General features: G+C 36.3%; 1 protein-coding gene across 1 annotated transcript in view; it reads right to left on the bottom strand.

Moving 5' to 3' along the window:
- Positions 1-24,563, bottom strand: part of FBXL13 (F-box and leucine rich repeat protein 13) — a 241,176-nt gene that overhangs the window by 2,213 nt on the left and 214,400 nt on the right. Inside the window, exons 19-20 of the mRNA XM_016145844.2 lie at positions 22,812-22,946; positions 8,308-8,471 (exon numbers count right to left, since the gene is read on the bottom strand). Of these exons, the coding sequence (XP_016001330.1) occupies positions 8,308-8,471; positions 22,812-22,946 (299 nt within the window). The remainder of the gene's footprint in view (positions 1-8,307; positions 8,472-22,811; positions 22,947-24,563) is intronic.

Below are 24,563 nucleotides of genomic sequence, written 5' to 3'. Positions count from 1 at the left end.
TGCATAGGACAAGGTATGCAGAAAGGGTGCATCTGTCTCTCCAAATTGCGACATGTTCACGAACCCAGAAGCTCTCTGAACCCTGTCCCCCTAGGTTTTTATGGAGACTTCATTACTTGGGCACTATGAATTAAATCATTGGCTTGATTCAACCTCTAGCCCCTCTTCCCTCCCTGGAAATCAGGACGGGACTAAAAGTTCTGCCCGTCTCTTCATGGTTGGTTCCCCCTGGCAACCAGCCCCTATCCTTAAGTTCCTTCCAAAAGTCACCTTATTATCAAACCCAGTTGTGTTGAATATGGCCTCTTTATGAATAATAAGACACCCATTTAATCTTTATGGCCCTGAACTGATTTCAGGAACGAAGGACAAGAGACCATATATTATGAGAAACACTCCCTGTATTCTTATCACTCAGGAAATTCCAAGAGTTTTGTGAGCTGTGAGCCAGGAGCCATGTAAGAAGACTATATGCGAAAATTATATATTGGTCATTTGAATGAACAAATATATATTTCTTATAAATCACAATATTGCAGAATCAGAAAAATGGTATATCTAACTTGAAAACAATGCCATTTGAGGATAGAAGGGTTTTTCTAGAAAGTTGGTTTGAATCTTGAGACCAGTAAGTACTAAAAAGGAAATTAGAATTGGAAGCTTCTGTAGGATCATAAGTGGATACTATTTGTCCATAAAAGAGCTACTTTGCCCACTATTTCCATATATTACATTGAGTTATTAATTGCAAAAGTCTGGAAACAGTCATTGATAGGGAGACAAATTTAACTCCATATGCTTGAAGTTAAATTTGTGCTCAATGGCTATGTGCATTCAAGTAGGTCAATGAAATTGGAAAAGGCTAAGATACATCAGCTGTTTAAAATGCTGTTTTACTTGAATCAAATCTTAAAAGTATTAAAATTGTAACCATTGCAACAGAGAGACAACCAAAGTGTTGCTAATTCTGGCACTTACCACATTGCTTTTTGGCTTACGTACATGCACTCACATAAAACTTAATACAAGTTTAAGGAACAGTTTGAGTAAAATAGATTGTTATACTAATTTAAGTGTAGTTCTATGTTTTAAGGTTCTTATATAATCTTTATATGCCCTCTATGTAGGACATATTTATGCAATAATAATAGCTTTCCCATTTTCTTCTTCTGAAGATTTTTCTCTTCAGTTCTGTAAAGTTGAGATTGCCATGTCTTCGAAGGTGTTTTCTGTGAGGCTGTTTTCCTTTGAGGACCTATACCACAACATAATACCAAATTTTGGGGGAATCTGAAGCATAAAACATTGGCACCATAAGTTTCAAATGGGTAAAACACTATTCTAGGCAACAGAGCTCCATTGTTACCCTTAACCTTATGTCTGCCTGTCTAACTTTATATGTTTTTCAAAACTCCAAACCAGTCCACAATAGTATAAAGATACAAATCCAATTCCTTCCTCCTCTAAATTTCAATAGGAAGTTGACCATAGAATTAATTTCCTTCCAATACATAGCTTTATAGCATTGTTTTTTATTTTACACTTTATTATTTTCCTTTTGCTTAAGAAGGCAGTAAGTTATTTAAGGCTATCTTGCATTCTTGTATATTGCCTTGAAACCTAGCATTAACAGCCAAAACAAGACATTTCAACAGCTTATACCAACAAAGAAAGTCCTTTAGTTCTCTCATCCTCTAGTTTGTTGGTTTTGAAGAGGCATTCTTAGTTTCTATTTTCAACACCCTCCTGCCTCCTGCCTCCCAAAGAGTAGAGCTCTAGACACAACTATAGTTCACAGTTGTTTAATGATTCAGTGCCACCGATGATAACAACACTACTGCAGTTAGAGGCAACAATGGTCTTGACTTATAGGAAAAGAACATGTTTGGGGAGTAAAAGATTTGTAAGTAGTTGACCAAATTATATGTAACCTTTGGCCTCAGAAGAGCAACAGTTTTTAAGAATTCTAGATAACTGATAAGAGGTTAAGTACTCAATGCTAAGTTTGGGAACAGAAATATTGAGTCATACAGTTCCTCAGTCAACTACAAGCCAAGATAAATCAGGTGGTAATTGTGATTTAAAACAATTAACAAATATTGAAAATTTAAGAAAATAAGAAGGTTGGGGAGTTTGACTTCTCAATATAGATAAGAAAAATTGGAAATAAATGGGAAGACTACACTAAATTCAGTTTGATGGGACAGAAGCAAAATGAGCTGCATACTGAGTCCCAGCCATGGGTGAAGTACCCAGTAAGACACACATTTCTTAAATTTGCTTATTTCTTGGCTCTGTGTCTCTCTTACCTTAGCTCTTATTGGTAAGCGCTGCTCTCCATTCTAACAGAGTCAGCTTCAGTGATTAAATTAAACATCACAGGGTCCCCTGACCATTGGAGGTCATGCTTAGAGACTGAATAGCAAAGGATTAGGCCTCAGGCCCTTCTTCCTCCAGTCCCAAATGCCAGGATATTAAGGCTTCCTCCTCCAGTGTAGTGTCTCTAGGGCCTGTTTCAGTCCTACACACTTTCACAGCAAGAGTGATCCTGGGAAAAACTGAAAATTTGAATCTGCCCTGGAGAAATCTGAGATTATTTTTAGAATTTATATGCTAGCGTAGACTTCTCCACCCTTTAGAAAATCCTAAGCCCATGAACCGCCTTACTAGGACATTTGACATCCACTCATGGGCAGACTCCTAAGACCTGGACAAGAGAAAAGACCAGCATGATGATACTGCTGGCAATTCTCCAAGTTCTTTTTCACACTATCCTATGTAGCTGTGTGTTTGCACACATGCACTTTTGAAAAGTACTAGGAAACTTGAAAATGTAGAAACTAATACTCCTGCCAGAGACAACTAACTTTCTCCTTCTTCCCTTTCTCTCTCCTTTCCTGCCTCCCTCTCTCTCTCCATCACCCTCTCTCCTTCCATCAGCCTCTCTCCTTGGTGCTCTAGGAAATACTGAAAAGAAAATATATATTTAGGGATCAACATGTGTTATGAGTTTCTTAGAGTTCATATGGTATCTTTTGACTGCCTTCCACTCTGGCTTGGCCTAAGTGACTCCAAAACTTTATATGAGATAATATGGGAATTGAATTAGTCTACTGTTTTGGTTAATCATCATTATTTATTTGACTTAGTGAGAGAGGTTTCTTTGGATCATATAGAACAGTGATTTTCAAACATAGTATACCACAAACAGTAGTGAAGTATATCACATTAGATGGTTAATAGTAATGACATACTGAAGTTTGTTAGTAATTTTGTTTTTTGTAAATTAAAGTCCATTCAAGGTCATCTCTGTAATAATATTACTTACATGTCCTTCTAGTTTCTTGAATAGGTCAAAAAGGGAGTGGTGTGCATGTTGGAGCCAAAACCAGAGACTGCTCATAATCAGCAGTCTCTCTTATTTATGCATCAGTAAATTGGGCACAACAGAGCACATGCTTCCCCTTCTTGATTAAATCTCTGGAATGTTAGAACTTTAAAAGGGCTTGAGTATCATTAATCTGAAGGCAAAACAGCAGGAAAGTAATGGTTATTTCTGCTCTAATTTTGATTCTTCCTTTCCTTCTGCTGACTTTAGGCTTTATTTGTTCTTCCTTTTCTAGTTTTTAAGATGAAGCATTAGGTTATTTATTTGGGCGCATTCTTGTTTTTGGAGATCCGTCTGTAATGATACGAACTTTCCTCTTATGACTACTTTTGCAGTGTCCCAAAAGATTTGATACATTGTACTATCATTATCATTTGTTTCTTTGTATCTCGATCTCTTTATTTCTCTGATCCAGTTATTCTTCAGTAGCATGTTGTTTCATTTCCATGTATTTGTGGTTCTTCCTGATTTTTTTTTTTTTTTTGCAGTTGATTTCTAGCTTCAGAGTATTATAATCAGAGAATATGGTTGGTATGATTTCAACCCTCTTATATTTGTTGAGGCTATCTCTGTATTCCTATATGTGTTCGATTCTTGAGAATGTTCCATGTGCACTAGAGAAGAATGTATAACAGCAGTTTTGGATGGAAGGCTCTGTATATGTCAATTATGTCCAATTGGTCTAATGTGTCATTTAAGAATGTTATTTCCTTATTGATTTTCTGTTTGGATGATCTGCCTATATCTGACAGTAGAGTATTTGGGTCCCCTACTATGATAGTGTTTTGGTCTTATTTCTCCCTTTAGTTCTGTTAGTGATTGCTTTACATATTTAGGGGCTCCCTGACTGGAACCGTAGATGTTAAGTGTTATGTCTTCTTGGTGCATAATTCCCTCTATCATTAGGAAGTATCCCTCAGTACCTTTCTTTACCTTTTTTATTTTGAAGTCTGTTTCATCTGATGCTAGTATCACTACTCCCACTTTTCTCTGAATGCCATTTGCTTGGAATTTCATTTTCCACCCTTTTGAATCTGTATTTATCTTTGGAACTGAGATGTGTCTTCTGGAAGCAGCATATGGTTGGGTTTTGTTTTTTGATCCAATCTGCAACTCTATGCTTTTTTATCTGTGAGTTCAGTACATTTATATTTAGGGAGATTATGGAAATATGAGGTCGTCTTATAACCATTTTATCTTTTGCTTTCTGGTAGCTCATTGTTCCATTACTTTCTTGTCCTTGTGTTTTTGTTTTCTTTATTTTGGTTGGCCTTTGTGGGTTTTGCCTCTGGTTCTTCTTGTTTTATGTTATATACTTCAGTTCTAAATATTTGGCATGTGGTAACCATTATGAATATATAAAGGTTAGTTATATATATGTACAGTCATCCATTTTCTTCTGCATGTGCCTTATCTCCATTCCCCTTTGCAAATTTGGATCTTTGAATCCTCTCCTTTTCAGTCATTATTATCTCAGTTTGTTCCTATGTATGCTGAACATTCACTTATATTTTGCTATAGTGATTCTCTTCTTATTGTTTAAGCTTATAACACCCTATTCTTAGTAAGGGTTGCACTCCTCTGCTTCTGTCTGCTTGGTTGTCGCCTTCCTCCTAATTTTGTATTTTTTTTTGTCATTTTGTTTTTGGCAAATTGGCCTCTTTTAGTATTTCCTGTCATGCAGGCCTCATAGTGGAGAATTCCCTCAATTTTTGTATGTCTGGAAAGGTCTTTATTTCTCTTTCATATCTAAGGAGAGCTTTTCTGGATACATTATTCTTGGCTGGTAGTTCTTTTTACTTAATAGTTTGAATATTTGATTCCACTCCTTTCTGGCTTGCAAGGTTTGTGCCTAGAAGTCCGACGACAATCTAATGGGTCTTCCCTTTATAAGTTACCGTTTTCTTTTACCTGGCTGCCTTGAGAATTCTGTCTTTGTTGTTGATTTTTGATAATTTTAATAGAGAAGTCCTTTTTGGGTCAAGATAATTGGGTGTTCTTTTGACTACTTGAATTCTAAGCTCCAACTCATTCCTTAGATTTGAGACATTCTCATCATTGTATTGTCTGAAAATGCTTTCTAGTCCCTGCTCCATTTAATCCCTTCAATAATGCCCATTATTCTTATGTTTCCTCTCTTGATGGTATCAGCTAGTTCTTGTATTTCTCTTTCATTATTTTTCATTCTTGGATTTCTCTCTTCTTCCTTCTGATTTATTTCTAGATTTCTATCTGTGATATCACTTATCCTTTCTTCCATTTGGTTGTCTCTATTTCCCAAGCTTGCTATTTCATTTTTCAAAATTGCAATGTGTGTGTGTGTGTGTGTGTGTGTGTGTGTGTGTGTGTGTTTTTTATCTCCAGGAGATCTATTCTGTTCTTTTAGAGGGTTTCAATCTCCTTGCTAAAGTACTCATTCTGTTCATCTAGTTGTTTTTGCAATTCCTGAACTTATTAATATGAATTGTTTTATATCTCATTGAGTTTTTTCAGAAGTACCATCCTGAATTCTCTGTCATTTAAGTCACATATTTCTATGTCTGTAAGCTTATTTTTCTGGAGATTTTTCTCTTTCTTTCTGAGATGCCTCATCACCTTGGTTGTTCACAGTGTTTAATGGACCATTTCTTCACCCGGGCATTAATGGAAATGTATTCTGCTTTTTTTTTCGAGAAAAAAAATATTTATTATGTAAAAGTCTCTCTAACCTGTTGCAAAGAAGGCGTTTTTCTTTTGGTTTCCAGTAGGTGGCGTCTAAGCCTCTTGGATCCCTGGTTTATAAAAAGCCTTATAGTGCCTTTTTTTTCTTATCGATTTTTAATCACGCTTGCTATCTTCAGTCTCAGTTTCTTTCAATGTTAGTGATAGTTTCATTACCATTTGTTCAGATTCCCCTGAAGTTCTGTGGTATTCGGTCTATGAGAATATGGTGGGAGAGTCTTCTGGGATGGGGGATGCGGGCTGTGGATCAGTTTCATTTTGCAACTGTGGCTTGTAAAATCAACTGTTACTTCTCTGCATTCCCCACTTCTCTACCATCTGCACTTCTCTGCATTCTGACTTGATACCTTGACACTGTTGCCGTCATAGTGGAGCTCACAGCTCTTCCAGACAGGGCTGCTCAGGGAACTTGCCACACCTTCTCCCCTCCCCCTCCCTCTACAGGGAGCTCTGACTGCAAGATGTGACTTCTTTGTTTTTCCTAGTTAATTGCCTGATTCCTGGGGTTCTGACCTGGGGTAGCTCTTATGTGCAGATGCCATGCTCAAGTTTAGGTGTTTTTTTGTTGAGTTTTAGATGTTCAGCTTACTGTTGTTTCAAGGGGAGACATCTGGGCACGTCTCTCACTCCATCATGTTTCTTACGTCTCTCCTGATCTGTATATTTTAATTGTCTACATTTTATTATAAGTCGTATCTCAATAAAATTGATTAAAGTTGAAATTTAAAACATAATAAAAAATAATTTAAAAAATAGGCAGAGGTCCTGAAATAGACACTTCTCTCAAGAAGACATGTAAATGACCAACAGATACATGAAAAATGCTGAACTTCAATGACTGTTAGGGAAATGCAAGTCAAAACCGCAATGAGATACCACCTTACACCTGTTAGAATGGCTATCCTCAACAAAACAAGTAATAACAAGTGTTGGAGAAGTTGTAGAGAAAAAAGAACCCTCATACACTGTTGGTGGGAATATAACTCGGTACAGTTACTATGGAAAATGGTATGAAGCTTCCCCCCAAAATTAAGGATAGAATTATCATATGACCCAGCAACCCCTTTTCTGGATATCTACCTGAAAATTTTGAAAAATTTATTTGTAGAGACATATGCACCCCAATGTTCATTGTAGCGTTATTCATGATGGCTAAGACATGGCAACAACTAAAGTGTCCTCTGATAGATGATTGGATAAAGAAGATGTGGAAAGGTGAAATGCTCCCATTTGTGACGACATGGATGGATCTTGACAATATTATGCTAAGCAAAATAAATCAGATGGAAAAAGTCAAGAACTATATGATTTCACCCATATGTAGAATATAAAACCAAAAGCAATAAATGAACAAGACAAAGAAACAGACTCATGGTCACAGACAACAGGTTAGTGGTTATTGGAAGGAGAGACGGGGGAGATGGATAAAGGTAAGGGGAGATCTAATATATGGTGACAGAAGGAAATTTAACTTTGAGTAGTGAACACAGAATGCAATATACATATGAGATAGTATTGAATCGTACACTTTAAACCTATATAATTTTACTACCAGTGTCATACCAATAAATTTAATAAAATAAAATCTCACGGGCTGGACACTCTAGACTTTCTCTACCTTCATAGATTGCTTATTTACCCAACTGTTATTTCAATGGAAACATTTTGTGAATTAAAGAAACAGGTATTTGGCCTGTAGCAATAAAGTCAGAATATCTTACTCTGAGCCCTAGGTTTTATAGGAAATCTCTAGTTAAATGAAAAGCAACTATCAAGCAAATAATTTATGGAAAGATGGGGCTTAGGATGGCTGTTAATAATTTGTACTTAATTGTGAGCTGGATTAATCCAATTATTTCTTAATCCCTAAGGGAGATTAACTGAATGAAAATGTTTTGAGAGATGAGGAAAGGAAGAGCTAGCATAATTCTACAAAAGGATAGTTAAGGTTTTGGACATCTACAAGGTCAAGGAAGAAGGGCTTAAAGTAGAAGGGCTACTGGAAAAGGTATATGAAACCACAGAGACCATTTTAGAAGAGAGCTTTCCTTGGTTCAGCTCAAAATTTCGATTAGGCAAAAAATAAAATGCAACTTCCTAACTCTGATAGCCACTATGTATTATGAATGCCATAGTCACATATTCTGTTTTCTCAAAAAGCAATTCTCAAAGCTTTTCATATTCAGGTACATACTTACTTGGAAATAAGTCTGCAGTATTGCATCCTTAGGATCCGAAGTTGTTGGCAGCCTATCTGAAGATTCTCGAGCGTTTGGTCAGTAAGCAGGATACAACCAGAAACATCCAAAATGTGTAGGTAATGGCATTTTGCCGATAACAGCTCCATTGCTGAGTCAGTAATCTTAACACACAGCCAAAATAAGTACTGATTATTTTGATGAATGGTGAACTCTATCCCAAGGAAGAATAGTATACTAGTAAGTTTGGGCTGCTATAATAAAGTACTAGAGCCTCATCTCCTCATACTATCACATTGGGAATGAAGATTTCGACATGAATTTTGGGGGCACACATTTTTGGGGGACAAAAACATTTAGTCTATAACAAACAGAATCAGGATCCCTGCAAATTCTCTTTAATCAATCACCTATCACATGATAAGTCTATAATTCAAGTTAATGACCTAAGTGTTTCCAGAACAATAAAATGTATATTTCAAGTGGCTCCAACAGAATCTGTGATCTTGCTGTCCTTTTTAGGGTTCTCTGGTATGGATGGGAAACTTCATGAAAATTTCCTTAATAATATCTGTCACATCAATATGAGTAACTTATGAAACTCTATAGTAATAGGATTTATGACATCACATGTTACAAAACCATTATATACATACATACATATATATATATATATATGTATTTTATGGCTGAATAACATTCCATCATATATATATAATCTCCTCTAAAATTAACCTGTAGACAGATTCAGGTTGCTAAGAGAAAGGATCAGGATACTACTGATGGTTTGCGTGTGAAGTAACATGGTTCTATCAAAGGACGAGTACGTGAGACAGATTTTTGTAGGCAGGGTGGAGAAAGAAGAGCAGAAGCTACAGGGACTACATGAATCTCACTCTGAGAAATTCTGCTGAGGATTCTAACATCTTGAAAGTTTGCTCAAATGTTCTGCAGAAGTAATTCAACTCCACTACTTAAGATTATTTCACACTCAGGATCTAGCTTTTGAATTTATAGCTGAACTGAGACACTGCAGAATCAACTGATTACTCTCCCTAAAGGAATTTGTTTTCCAACTGAATTTAATCTCTTACTGTAAATGCGTGAACATTCTAAAAACATGTCATGAGGCTTGACTCTTGTTTTTAACAAAGTTGAGAGAATTTTGCAGAAAAACCCTTCAGTTTGAAATGTACATATTTTATGTTTGGAAAAATACATGTCACTGTCTAAGCATGCCCTGTTTCCAGAACGTGCTCAGAACAAAGGTTTAACATTGCAACTGATTCTCACAAAAATGCTTTCAGACATTCCTGCCTCACTGTGTTTGTCTCTGAGGATATGATTCCATTGAAAACAAACGAACAAAAAACACCCTCAGAATTATAGAGGAAAAAAGGAAATAAAATGAGGAAATAGAAAATTCCAGGACAAGTGGAGCTCAAAGTGCTAGGTTTTATTGTACTGGGGAAGCTTAAAAAGGAGCCTGACATTTTCTGTAGATCAGAAGCATATTCAATGACTGAGGCAAGGTTGTTGTGACTAATAGAGGCTGGGAACTAGAAGTAGAGATAACTGGCTGCATTCTTGACTCCCAGATACAGAATCCTAATCTCAGTCCTATTGGGCAGAGATTATGTTATTCCCATTTTAGTGCTGGGTAGAATGAGGTCACAGTACTGCTCACTAATCTTGGAGGTGAGCTGTTTTCAAGGAAGAGCTGGCCTTCCAGGAGATGGATAAGGTGACCATTCAAGATTTAGTCATGGGCTTTTTGGAAACCTAGTCCAGAATGAGACTAATGTGTTTTTTAGCTCATCAAAAGCGATATAGATGGAATATATTAGACTAGACCACAGCCTTATGGTTTCTGGATAAGGAGTATTCATATTAGCCTCAGTTATTGTCACCACATCTCCTGAATCAAGATACTCATTTGATTTGCATAGATGGTAAAACTAAACCCTTCTCCCTTACATTGAGATTCTGAAATAATCTACTCCCCTTTTTTTTCTCACCCTAGATATTTGATGTAAGGTGATTTATTTCATAGTATTTGCATAACACTCTCCTTAGTTTCTAAGCTGCAGGACAGTGTCCACTGCACAGTTAATAGAAGGAATTCCCTTAGTTTCTCGAGGGGGAAAAAAAATCCTCTACCTCAATTTCTGTTCTCACTGGAGTCTTTCCTTTGCTCATTCTCCAACTTTCCTCCTTAATTAGTAGAGCGCTATAAAGCCCAGTCTCCATATGTGTCTGCTTTTTAGCCAGCACAGTTTCCAGTGAGCCACGTGTTGCCTATGTGTCCACATGTTCGTGTGCAATGAAAGCACAAACTTGAAAGTCATGACTGCTCAGGCTGCAGAGAGTCAATGGTCAGTGCTGTTTGGGTGCTGAATTCTTTGACCCCACTTGCTTCTAGAAACAGATGACGCTGACCAGAAAGACATCTAGTTTCCCTAGTTCTATAAGTACATATTAAATAAAAAGAATTTTCTAGATTAATTTTGTCATGATTTACCACATCTTTTCCACCACTGCCTCTTCCTCCTAAACTGTGGAGGAATTAGGTGGTTCTAGCATCGCACTCTTAATCCACTCACCATATAAACTGAACAACTGAGAAGCTATATTTTTAGGCTAGCTAGAATGCAGGGCATCTTAAAGAGTTTGAATGATGCTTTAGTAAAAAGAAACCCATCAGTGTATACAACAAAAGAGAACAATGTTGTTAATCTTGCAACTTCTGAGGATTTTTTCAAAAGATTTTTTAGTTTTCTTCCCTCTGCAATTTTTGCTTCTACCAAGTTTTTCCTGTCAGTTGGTTTTGATCTTTATCTTCCACTTTAGGAGTTTTTCTCTTATGTCTGATAATTCTTAACTGACTGCTCATGATTGATGATGGAAGTTTGAGTGCATGATGTGGGCCTTCTCTATTTTAAGCTTCAATGGTCTTGATGGGTTATTTGTTGGGGAAACCCCAAAGGTCAATATTTTTTGATCTTTCATCTTGAGCTAGTCAGAGTCCCCAGAAAAGAAGCTTCCAGTCTCCTGCCTGGAGGGAAACATCTGACAGCCAAATTCTGAATGCTGTGTTAAAAAGGTGCTTGAGTGTCTCTGCATTCAGCATTTAGTCACTTAATTCCTGTTTTCACTTTTGTATCCAAGCTCTCAGTTATACATGATGTCTCCCAGCTCAGTAACCCTCAGTTTTACTATCAGCAGAGAAGATAGTAGAATGATTTTGCATTCCCCCAGAGGGAATTTAGCAGTATCTAGAGACATTTATTATTGCCATGACTGGAGGTTTAGGAGCCTGAGAGCTACTGACATACAGTGAGTAAAGGGTAATGATGCTATTAAACGTCCTACAGTGCACAGAACTACCACCCACTACAGAGGATTATCTCATCCAAAATATCAATAATGCCAAGTTTGAGTAATCTAGCTCTAGGAAATAAATACCCAATCTTCTGGTAAGGGTAGGGACAGGGAGTTGCCCAGAGATGTAGAGTAGGGGAGATCTAGAGATCTATTTACTTTGCAAGAATTTTTAATCCATCTTCCTTATTTTTGCCACCCTATAAACCCAGCTCTAGAGGTACACAATGCTGCCAAGTTTGAAGACTATGGTGTAAATAAAAATTATGCACCAACTATCTCTACTGTTGGCTTGGGATGCTAAGCTGTCTCTGCTGTTATAAGGGGTGGAGACATAGAATGGACTGATCCCACACCCACGTGTGGCAATTAACAATCAAGAGGGATATCTCACCTGCGGAGGCCCCTCTGAGGAGCAAGAAGCACTAGCCCCATATCAGGCTCCCCGGCCCGGGGCTCCGGTGCCAAAAAGATATTCCCCCATGACTTCTGGCTGTGAAAAACAGCAGAGATTGTGGCTGAGTGAGATGATAGGTGGTTGGAGTTCCAGGTACTCCTAAAAGGCCCAAGCCCAGAACTCTGGCTACAAGGGGAAGATTCTTTCTTTCTCCCAATCCATCATTGGACACCCAAGATTCTGACCTGTGGTAGTTCTTATTCGCTGATTCCTCATTCAAACATGCTCTGTGCAGTCTGAGTATTTTTTGTTGTTGTTGTTGAGTTTTAGATGTTTACCTTATTGTTGTTTCAAGGGGAGAGATCTGGGGACATCTCTCACACTGCCGTGTTTCTGATTGTCAGTTGTAATTTTAATGTGGTCAAGGGAGGAAGCAAGCACAGCATTTTCCTACTGCACTATCTTAATCACAAGCCCTGTCAATTACATCACAATAAAACTAGAGAAATAAAATAATACAAACTGCATTCCCTAACTATAATGCAATAAAGCTAGAAATTAATAGCTCCCCACCCCCAAAGAAAAGTCTGAAGCTAGACAATTTAGTTCCTTCTTGTATGTCCCTGGCACCTTTCAAGCTGCTGCCCAGGGCTGGATTTCAGAGAAAGTCTCTTGGCAACAGGAGGAGTGGGAGGGTAGATGGTGTGGCAGGTTCCCTGAACAGCCCTTCCTGACAGAGCTTTGAGCTCCATGCAGCCCACAGCAGAGCTCAGTGTTCAGGGTAGAAAGCAAAGAAGTGGGGACGGCAGAGAAACAACAGTTGATTATTACCAGCTGTGGTTGCAAAATTCAAGGTGGAGCCACAGCCTGCATCCCTCAAACCACCCATGGCCCTTCCACCCATGTCCTCTGAGATGGAACACCATGCAGAACCCCAGGAGAATCTGAACGAACGCACCAAAACAATCACTAACACAGACAGGGACTGAGACTAACGGTAGCGAGCATGATTGAATGTGTATAAGAAAAAAAAAAAAAAGACATCATTAAGGCTTTTTAATAAAGCAGGGATCCAAGAGGCTTAGACGCCACCTACTGGAAACCAAAAGAAAAACGCCTTCTTTGCAACAGTCTAGAGAGACTTTTACATAATAAATATTTTTTTCTCGAAAAAAAAGCAGAATACATTTCCATTAATGCCTAGGTGAAGAAATAGTCCATTAAACACCGTGAACAACCAAGGCGACAAGGCATTTCAGAAAGAAAGAGAAAAATCTCCAGGAAATAAGCTTACAGACATAGAAATATGTGATTTAAATGACAGAGAATTCAGGATGGTACTTTTGAAAAAACTCAATGAAATATAATACAATTCACATCAATAAGTTCAGGAATTGGAAAAACAACTAGATGAACAGAATGAGTGCTTTAGCAAGGAGATTGAAACCCTCAAAAGGAACCAAATAGAATTTCTGGAGATGAAGAAAACATTGCAATTTTGAAAAATGAAATAGCAAGCTTGGGAAATAGAAACCACCAAATGGAAGAAAGGATAGGTGATACCAAAGATAGAAATCTAGAAATAAATCAGAAGGAAGAAGAGAGAAATCCAAGAATGAAAAATAATGAAAGAGAAATACAAGAACTAGCTGATACCATCAGGAGATCAAACAAAAGGATAATGGGCATTATTGAAGGTATGAAATAGAACAGGGACTAGAAAGCATTTTCAGACAATTTGTTGATGAGAATGTCCCAAATCTAAGGAATGAGCTGGAGCTTGGAATTCAAGAAGTCAACAGAACACCCAATTATCTTGACCCAAAAAGGCTCTGCACCAAGACACAGTGTATTAAAATTATCAAAAATCAACAACAAAGACAGAATTCTCAGGGCAGCCAGGTAAAAGAAAATGGTAATTTATAGAGGAAAACCCATTAGATTATCATTGGACTTCTAGGCACAAACCTTGCAAGCCAGAAAGGAGTGGAATCAAATATTCAAACTATAATGAAAGGAACTACCAGGCAAGAATAATGTATCCAGTTAAGTTCCCCTTTAGATATGAAGGAGAAATAAAGACCTTTTCAGACATACAAAAATTGAAGGAATTTTCCAGTACAAGACCTGCATTAAAGTAAATACTTAACAGAACCAGTTCACCTAAAACAAAATGACGACAACAGCAAAAAACAACAACAACAACAACAACAACAACAACAACAACAACAAAAACGTAATTAGGAGTAAGGCATCTAGTAGACAGAGAAAATCAGAGGCATGCAACACTTACTAAGAACAGGGCATTATAAGCTTAAACAATAAGAAGAGAATTGTTATAGCATGATAATAATGAACAATCAACATACATACAGACAAATTAACAAAACTGACTGAAAAGGGGAGGATTCAAAGATCCAAATTAGTAAAGGGGAATGGCGATAAGGAATGTGCAGAAGAAAATGAGAGATTGTATGTATATAGCTATCCTTTACATATTCATAATGGTAACCACATGCCAAAGATTCAGAACTGTCGTATATAACATAAAACAAGTAGGACCACAGAAAAAAAAAAAAAACCACAAAAGCCAATCAAAAGAAAGAAAACAGAAACACAAGGACAAGGAAGCAATGGAAACACCAAGCTACTAGAAAGCAAAAGATAAAATGGCTATAAGAAGACATCATACTTCAATAATCTCCCTAAACATAAATGGACAGAGTTGCAGAATGAATTAAAAAACAAAACCCAACTATATGCTCCCTCCAGGAGACACATCTCAGCTCCAAAGACAAATATGGATTCACAGTGAAAGGGTGGAAAATGATATTTCAAGAAATGGCATTCAGAGAAAAGCGGGAGTAGCAGTACTAATAGATGAAATAGACTTCAAAATCAAAAAGGTAAATAAATATACTGAAGGACACTTCATAATGATAAAGGGAATCATGCACCAAGAAGACATAACACTTACTAATATCTATGCTCACAATCGGGGAGCCCCAAAATATGTAAAGCAATTACTAATAGAACTAAAGGAAGAAACAGACCAAAACACTATTGTAGTAGGGGACCTAAATATCCCACTGTTAGATATGGACAGGTCATCCAATCAGAAATTCTATAAGGAAATAACATCCTTAAATGATACATTGGACCAACTGGACATAATTGACATTTACAGAGCCTTTCATCTCAAAACAGCTGCTTATACATTCTTCTCTAGTGCACATGGAACATTCTCAAGAATCAACCACATACTGGGACACAGAGACAATCTCAACAAATATAAGAGAGTTGTAATCATACCAACTATATTCTCTGATTATAATGCTTTGAAACTAGAAATTAACTGCAAAAAGGAATCAGGAAGATTAAACAACATGCTACTGAAGAATAACTGGGCTAGGGATGAAATAAAAAGAGAGATCAATTGATACATAGAAACGAATGATAATGATAGTACAACATAACAAAGCTTTTGGGACACGGCAAAAGTGGTCATAAGAGGAAAGTTCATATCATTACAGACCAATCTCCAAAAACAAGAATGAGCCCAAGTAAACAACCTAATGCTTTATCTGAAAAAAACTAGAAAAGGAAGAACAAATGAGGCCTAAAGTCAGCAAAAGAAAAGAAATCATCAAAATTAGAGCAGAAATAAATGAAATTGGGGGAAAAATCAATTGAAAAAATAAATGCAAAAAAGACCTGGTTCTTTGAGAAGTTAATAAAATTGAAAAACCTCTGCCTAGACTCACTAAAGAAAAAAGAGAAAGAACACAAATAAACAAAATCAGAAATAAAAGAGGAGAAATTATGACAGACACTGCAGAAATACAAAAGATCATAGAAGAATATTATAAAAAAGTATATAACACCAAATTTAATAATCTAGAAGAAATGGACCAGTACTTTAAAAGATACAACCTTCCTCGACTGAATCAAGAAGACCTGGAAAATCTAAATAGACTGATTGGCTGTAGGGAAATTGAAACAATCATCAAAAACCTACCAAAAAGTAAAAGCCCAGGACCAGGAGGCTTCATCAGTGAATTCTACCAAATATTCAAAGATTTAATACCTATTCTCCTCAACCCCTTCCAAAAAATCAAAGAGGAGTAAATACTTCCCAACACATTTTATGAGGCTAATATTACTCTGATACCAACACCTGGTAAAGATAACACAAAAAAAGAAAACTACAGACCAATATTGCTCATGAACACAGATGCAAAAATCCTAAATAAGAAACTAGCAAACCTAATACAGCAACATATTTAAAAAGATTATATACAAATCAGTGGGGCACAGGGATGGTTCAACATACGCAAATTGATTAATGTGATACGCCACATAAACAAATTCAAAAATAAGAATCATATGATCATATCAATAGATGCAGAAAAAGCCTTTGACAAGATATAGCATTCATTTATAATCATAACACTTAACAAAGTCAGTATAGAAGGAAAGTATCTAAACATAACAAAGGCCATATATGACAAACCCTCAGCCAACATTATACTTAACGGTCAAAAATAAAAACCTTCCCTCTAAGATCATGAACAAGACAAGGTTGTCCACTATTACCACTGTTATTCAATGTAACATTTGAGGTCCTAGAGCATAAGAGAAAGATATAAAAAGGCATCCAAATAGGAAACGAAGAAGACAAAATGTCACCATTTGCAGATGACATGATTCTTTATATAGAAAACCCTAAAGACTCCACAAGAACACTACTAGAAACAATAAGGAAATACAAGAAAGTTCCTGGATACAAAATCAATGTTCAAAAATCCATCGTATTCCTATACTCTAATAACGAAGTGTCAGAAAAAGAAGTGGAAAAAATAATTCCTTTTGCAATTGCAACAAAAGAATAAAATACCTAAGGATAAATGTAATGACACATATGAAGGACCTATATAATGAAAACTGTAAGACCCTATTAAAAGAAATTGAAGAAGATACAAAGAAATAGAAAGATGTTCTGTGTTCTTGGATTGGAAGAATCAACACAGTTAAAATGACCTTATTATCTAAAGCATTATACAAATTTAATGCAATCCCCATCAAAATCCCATTGGCATTTTTTAAAAAAATAGAACATAAAATCAGATTTTGATGGAAGCACAAAAGACCCTGAATTGCGAAAGCCATCCTGAGAAAAAAGAACGAGGCTGGAGGCATCACTCTGCCCGACTTCCAATTATATTACAAAGCAACAATGATCAAAAGGGCATTGTATTGGCAGCAAAACAGACACACTGACCAGCAGAACAGAATGGAGAGTCCAGAAGTAAACCCATATTGATATAAGCAAATGATTTTCAACATAAAAAGCCCAAAACATAACTGTGGGAAAGGAAAGCTTCTTCAATAAACTGGAAAGCCACCTGCAAAAGAATGAAACTAGACTGTTGTCTCTCACCACACACCAATATTAACTCAAAATGGATTAGGGACCTGAATATAATACCTGAAACAATAAAATGCATAGAAGAAAACGTAGGAACTAAACTCAAGGACTTTGCACTGAAAGAGGATGTTATGAAGACATACAAGTGACCAACAAACATATGAAAAGATACTGAACATCACTAGCTATTAAGGAAATGCAAATCAAAATCACAATGAGATTACATCTCTTGTTAGAATAGCTATAATCAATAGGACAAGTAATAAAATGTTGGAGAGGATGTGGAGAAAAAGGAACTCTCATACACTGCTGGTGAGATTAGAAATTGGTACAGCCACTATGGAAAACAGTATAAAGTTTCTTCAAAAAACTAAGAATTGACCTACCATATGATCCAGTAATCTTTCTTCTGGGTATTTGCCTCAAAGACTTGAAAACTCATATCTGAATACTTCAAACTAATTAAAATAAATAAATTAATTTAAAAAAGAAATAAAAAGAAAACTCATATCTGAAAAGATATTTGCATACCGATGATTATAGCAGCAGTGGCCAGGACATGGAAGCAACCAAAGTGCCTTATGATAGAAAATTGGATAAAGAAGCTGTGGTACATATATACAATGGACTATTTATTACTCAGCCATAAGACAAAATGAAAAACTGCCATTTGTGACAACATGGATGGACCTCAAGAAAATCATGCTAAGTGAAATAAGCCAGAAAGAAAAAGTTGAAAATCACACGATATCACTTATATGTGGGATATAAACTTAAAAGTAACAAATGATCAGGACAAACAGAGATTCATGGACCTGGACAAGAGACTAGTGGTTATCAGAGGGTAGGGTAGAGGGGTTAGAGTGGAGGTAGATGGGGTAAAAGGGGTCAAATATGTATGTGGTGATAGAACGAAACCCAACTATGGGAGGTGAATATACAATGGGTGTGTGTGTGTGTGTGTGTGTGTGTGTGTGTGTGTATACATATATACATATGTCTTACTGTTAAAATACACAGCTGAAATTTACTGGATTTCATTAACAAATGTCATCATAAAAAATCAATTAACTTTTAAGAAATAACATAAAATATTTTTACTTAACTCTCAAAAAAAACATTGTCTAGCCTCAGGGCAAGGGATGCTGGAGGGACAATTTTCTCCCAGACAGAAAGACAGACAGAATCCATTTTTCCTTTGTTGAAACTATCCCTCACCCAGCCTGCGCAAGTGGATGCCATATCTGAGTCTCCATCAACATGGCTCAGAGCATTCACCCTGCCCTGGTGATTCCCTGAGATCCTACCACGCCCAACTTGTGGGTGTATGAAGCCACTTCCATTGGCTTTTTCTTACGAATAGCCTGTCTCGGCTCATGCTGCAGACGTTCGTAAAAGCTCTCAAAGGTTTATAAACCACAAAAAAGCAGCATCTAGCCTCATCATGCCTGGTACCTCTTTCTAAGCAGTCCCAAGCCTGGCACTTATGGCAGCTAGCTTCACTTTGTAACTTAGCCTCTCCCAAGCACCTCTAAGCCTAGTAAAATTGGCAACTATCTGCAGATCACTTTGTAGCTCATACCAAGTGGCCCTGGGCAGGGCAGAGGCAGCAGCTGATCTTGGTAGGCACCAGAGTACCTCCCAAGAGGCCCCAGATCCAACACTTCTGATGGCAAGCTTCAGACCACACTAGAGCACCACCCAACCACCTTCACAAATGACACGTAAAGAGAAGACTGGACGGGCACCAGAGCCCTGCTAAAGCATATCCTGTTTCATAGGGTCGGCTCTAGCTCAACAGCTTCTCTGCTGTAGTCACTGCCAGTCCTCACAAAAAAAAAAAAAAAAAGTAGCTTGAAGGTCGGCCTCTCTCACTGACATGCAAACAGCCACCAAGGCTCAAGTACAACATTAGGGCACACACAACCCACATATGGGACACACCTGGAGCTTAGGTGACCAAGGAGATGGTACCATTGGGCCCCACAGGATACCTAGTGGATATGAGAGATGTAAGAGTTCTACCTAATACATAGAAATAAACACAAAGAGGCAGCCAAAATGGGGAGGCAAGAAAATATGTCTTAAATGAAAGAACAGAACAAAGCTCCACAAAAAGAACTAAACAAAATGGAGATAAGCAATCTAAAGATGCAGAAATCAAATCGCTGGTTATAAGGATGCTAAATGAACTTAGAGGAAGAGTAGATGAACTCAGTGAGAACTTCAAGAAAGAAATAGAAAACAGAAAAATTGAGATAAAAAATATAAAAAACAAATGAAGAACACAATAACTAAAATGAAGAATACATTAGAGAAAATCAATAGTAGATTAGATGAAGCGGAGGATTGGATAGGTGATTTAGAAGATAAGGTAGAAGAAAACAGCCAATAAGAACAGCAAAAATTAAAAAAAAAAATTTAATGAGTATAATTTAAGGGGCCTCTGGTACAATCAAGCATACCAACATTCCTATCATAGGCGTACCTGAAGGAGAAGAGAGAGAGAGAGCAGGATTTGAAAACTTATTTGAAAAAATAATGGAAAAGTTCCATAACCTAGCAAAGGACATAGACATACAAGCCCAGGAAGCACAGAGAGTCTCAAACAAGATGAACCCAAAGAAACCCACACCAAGACACATCATGATTAAGATGCTAAAAGTTAAAGACAAAGAGAAACTCTTAAAAGCAGTAAGAGACAAGCATCTAATTAACTACAAGGGACCTCCCATAAAACTGTCAGCTAATTTCTCAACAGAAAATTTGCAGGCCAATGGGACTGGCACAAAATATTCAATGTGATGAAAAGTAAGGATCTATAACCAATATTTCTCTAACCAGCCAAACTATCATTTAGAATCAAAAGACAAAGAGCTTCTCAGACAAAAAAAAAAAAAAAAAAAAAAGCTAAAGGAGTTCATCAATACCAAACTAATATTATAAGAAATATTAAAAGGACTTCTTTAAAAAGAAGAAAAAAAGATAAAAAATGTGAATAATAAAATGGCAATATCTACATACCTATGAATGATTACTTTAAATGTAAATGGATTAAATGCTCCAATCAAAGACATAGGTTGACTAAATGCATAAGAAAATAAAACTCTTACATACACTAACTACAATACACTTACTTCAGATCAAAAGAAACACACAGACTAAAAGTAAAAGAATGGAAAAAGATATTTTATAAAATGGGGGGGAGCTAGAGTAGCAATATTTATACCAGACAAAATAGACTTTAAAATAAAGGCTATAGCAAGAGACAAAAAAAGGCCCACTAATCCCACTTATATATCCAAAGAAACCTACAACATTACTTCGAAGGGACATTTGAATCTACATGTTCATTGCAGCATTATTTACAGTAGCCAAAGTATGGGGGCAACCTGGGTGTTCATCAGTGGATGAATGAATAAAGAAGAGGTGGTAAATATATACAATGAGATAAAAAAGTTGGAAATCTTGCCATCTGCAACAAGATGAATACGTAGAGGGTATTGTGCTAAGTGAAGTTAATCAGACAAGAAAGACAAATGTCATGTGATTTCACTTATATGTAGACTCTAGAGAACAGGATAAAGGAAAAAACCAGAACAGAACAGAAACAAGTACGTAAATACAGAGAACATTTTGATGATTGTCAGATGGGAGGGGTTTGAGGGAGTGGGTGAATTTGGGAGTGGATTAAGAGGTACAAATAGTCATGGGCATGTAGAGTATAGCATGGTAAATATAGTCAATAATATTGTAATAACTATATATGCTGTTAGATGAGTACTGGATTTATTGAGGTGATCACTTCATAAGTTATATAAATGTCTAACTACTGTGTTGTACACCTAAAGAAAAAAGATGTGTGAATTTTGAGTTATCTCGGAGAAGGCAGGGCAGCTTCCAACTCATTTACCGAAATAGTCATTGTTAAGGCCCTCAGCCTTAATGTACTCATTTCAAATGCCTTAAGGCTGTCATGTCTGGTAATATAAAGAGACTAAAAGGAGATGTCCTAGAAATATATGAGGGGAGAGATGGCTAGCCATTTCCACTGGTTTACCTCCTGCTCCCATGTGATCATAACCACATGAGAGATCTCAAAGGCAGGACCACACAACAGAGCATTTCCTGAATTTCTGACTCATAGAAGCCATGAGAGATAATAAAATAATCATTCTTGAAAAAAAAAAACAACCTATATCTGGTCTACTAAATTAGTCCATCTATTTTAGACTTCCAAATTTTTTGTTGCTTTTGTCTTCTCTTGTTTTCCCTATCAATGTGGGCCCTTATTCTTCTGCAGTTTGGGTAGGGTTTCAAAAGAGAATAACTTTTTATGTGTATATTCAATCTGCCACATTAATCCAGACCCTGAAACCTCTGTTTCTTGATATAGAAACATGTCCATAGCATATTAAGAGCAAAGAAAGTAGGTTACAATGTATTTTGGAAAGTACGAGTCTCTTGTTTTTCTTTAAAGACCTTCTATAACTACTTCTAATCTCTGTACATAGAAAAAAATTCTAGAAGAATAAGTATAAAATATCAACATATCAACAAAGGGTTATGTCTGGATCATGGTATAACAATGGATTTTTATTCTCTCCTTTATGCTTTTATATGTAGTCCAAATAGTTTACAATGAGTACATATTTCTTTTATAAACAAGTGTCAAGGAAAATTGTTGAATATTTCAAAATAAGACAAAAGATGATTGTATGCACTTTCAGTGTCATACTGGAACATTAACAGGCACATCTGAGGAATTCTATATGGAATTATGCTTTAGTTTGATAAACTACTATTAGGGTCCAAACTCAGTAAAGTTACATGTTATAACTTGTATTTTTGTACAGGAGAGATGCAAATTATTTTTGTCCGATAGAAACTATAGCTCCAAGGTTATGGATTTATTACCTTATAAGTCATTAACCAATTTTGGATCTAACCCAAAAATACATACCAACATTCTTTCTTTAGTTACTGTAAATACTTGTTTGATCAAATGCTCTGTGAACTGGCTTAACCACTTTCTGGTTTTCTTATTAATGAACTAAATATATCTTTGACACATTTTTAGATTTGCATGAGGATTGTTTTAAGCTTTTTAAAAGTTCTGTATTGACACAAATAAAATCATAAAGCTATTTCCAATTGGGGGGAAAAATCTAATGAATACCTAAGATATGGCAAAGAAAACAAGTCCTATGATAAATCCAACCCCTGAACTGCTACCCTGCCTGAGTTCTTTGGCAGTGCTTCAGTTTTACATGTCTGAGCTCTGACTTCTGTGCATACCTTTGGACAGCCAGCAATGCTGAGATATGTGAGATTACTGCAATAAATAGCCAGTGCTTTAATAATCTCATCTGATAGCTGTTGGCAGTAAGAGACATCCAAATGTTCCAAGATCAGTGAGCCTTTGCAGAATGCCTGCAAGAAATTCCAAAGTCAAAGTTTTTTTTTTCTTATTCTTTATTCACATGTTGCATACATCTAGAGCCATGTTACCCATAGCAGTTTACTTAGTATCTATTTCAGACCTGAAAATATGAATGTGTTACATCCTGTTGCAAAAAACAAACAAACAAACAAAAACAAAACAAAAAAAACAAAAACATAAACTGGAAAAAAAAAAGCCGTTACATCCAAAAATTCTTTACAACAAAAAAATACACACCAGTTTAACAGCTTAGTAATATTTGAATACCTGATAACAGAATTTGGTTTTCCTGAAGTTAACACTAATTAAATTTTACTATGGTCAGCAATTATTAGAGTTATATTCAGCCAAATGAGCAGAGGAAAAGAAATCCGCAGGTGAGAATTAGATAGCAAACACTCTGGGACTGATAGTATAATGTAATAGAAGGAGCACAGTTTTGGAATCAGGAGACCTGAGTTGTGATTCCATTTCCTTATTAGCTCTGAAAACTTAACAAGTCACTTACTCTTTCTGAGCCTCATTGGTCTCTTCTTTAAATTAGGGAAAATACAGTTGTCCTCCAATACCCATAGAGGAGTAGTTCCAGGATCCCTGCATATACCAAAATCTGTGGATGTGCAAATCCCTTGGTTGGCCTTCCATATCTGTGTTTGGCATATTCCAACTGTAATATCTACCCTCTAGAATTGTTCTGAACTGCCAAAATGTTCATCTAACATTTATAAGGCAAGTAAAGGCTGGAAATCATTGAAAATCCTTCCCTTTATCTAGGTAGTTCTTAATTTTTATTCTCACTTTTCATTTAAAAAGAAAGAAAGGAAAAAGAATTGAATGATAAGAAGAATCCACGAAAAAATGAGTCTAAAGTTTACAAGTTTAGTTATGCAAGAACAAAATGATCTACAAAAGTAAACCTAACAGTAATTGTAAAAATATCTAAATAAGTCAAGATGAGTAGAAATTGGAAACCAAATGACCAACTCAAGATAATATTAATACTGTACTTACAAGAAAACTCCCTCCCTTAAACTGTAAGAATTACAACTATCAACATGTGTTCAGTCAACATTGTGAAGGAGCTCAAGTTCTAAGAGTACTAAATTAGAGACCTCGGTAAATGAGTTTACCATTAATTTTAGTTATAAGAATTTAGTAATCCTAATAGGTTATTAGCAAGGCATTTATTTGTATGTAAAAATGGATGTCCTCAGACTACATGTCATTTTCTTCTCAGAACTGAGGGAAGGATGTAGGCTGTTGGACTGGTTCATGGCCATTAGGATGACCTGAGAGATAAAACCGCCAATGGACTTACTGCCCACTGAGTATGCTAATTTTGCCCTGTGTTAGCCCCAAGGATTACTGGAAAGAATGAGTCAGTCAAGTATTTTTTTAGCAAATTAATAGAAGGAAAATTTCCAGAAGAGACAGTTAAGCATATAAGATAAAACCAGAACTGTGACATTAGTTAGAGTGGGGTTAGAAATCTTGCTCTGCTGCCATGTGTGTTACTGAAATTCTCTGAGCCTCAGTGTCTCCTTCAGTAAAATGGGAATGATAATATCCATATCATAAGATAGTTGTGCAGATTATATGCAATAATT

This window comes from Rousettus aegyptiacus, unplaced genomic scaffold (assembly GCF_014176215.1).
Source record: "Rousettus aegyptiacus isolate mRouAeg1 unplaced genomic scaffold, mRouAeg1.p scaffold_m13_p_13, whole genome shotgun sequence".
NCBI classification, from domain to species: domain Eukaryota; kingdom Metazoa; phylum Chordata; class Mammalia; order Chiroptera; family Pteropodidae; genus Rousettus; species Rousettus aegyptiacus.
Note: the sequence above shows the minus strand (reverse complement) of the source record. Positions and strands in the feature narration are given on the sequence as shown.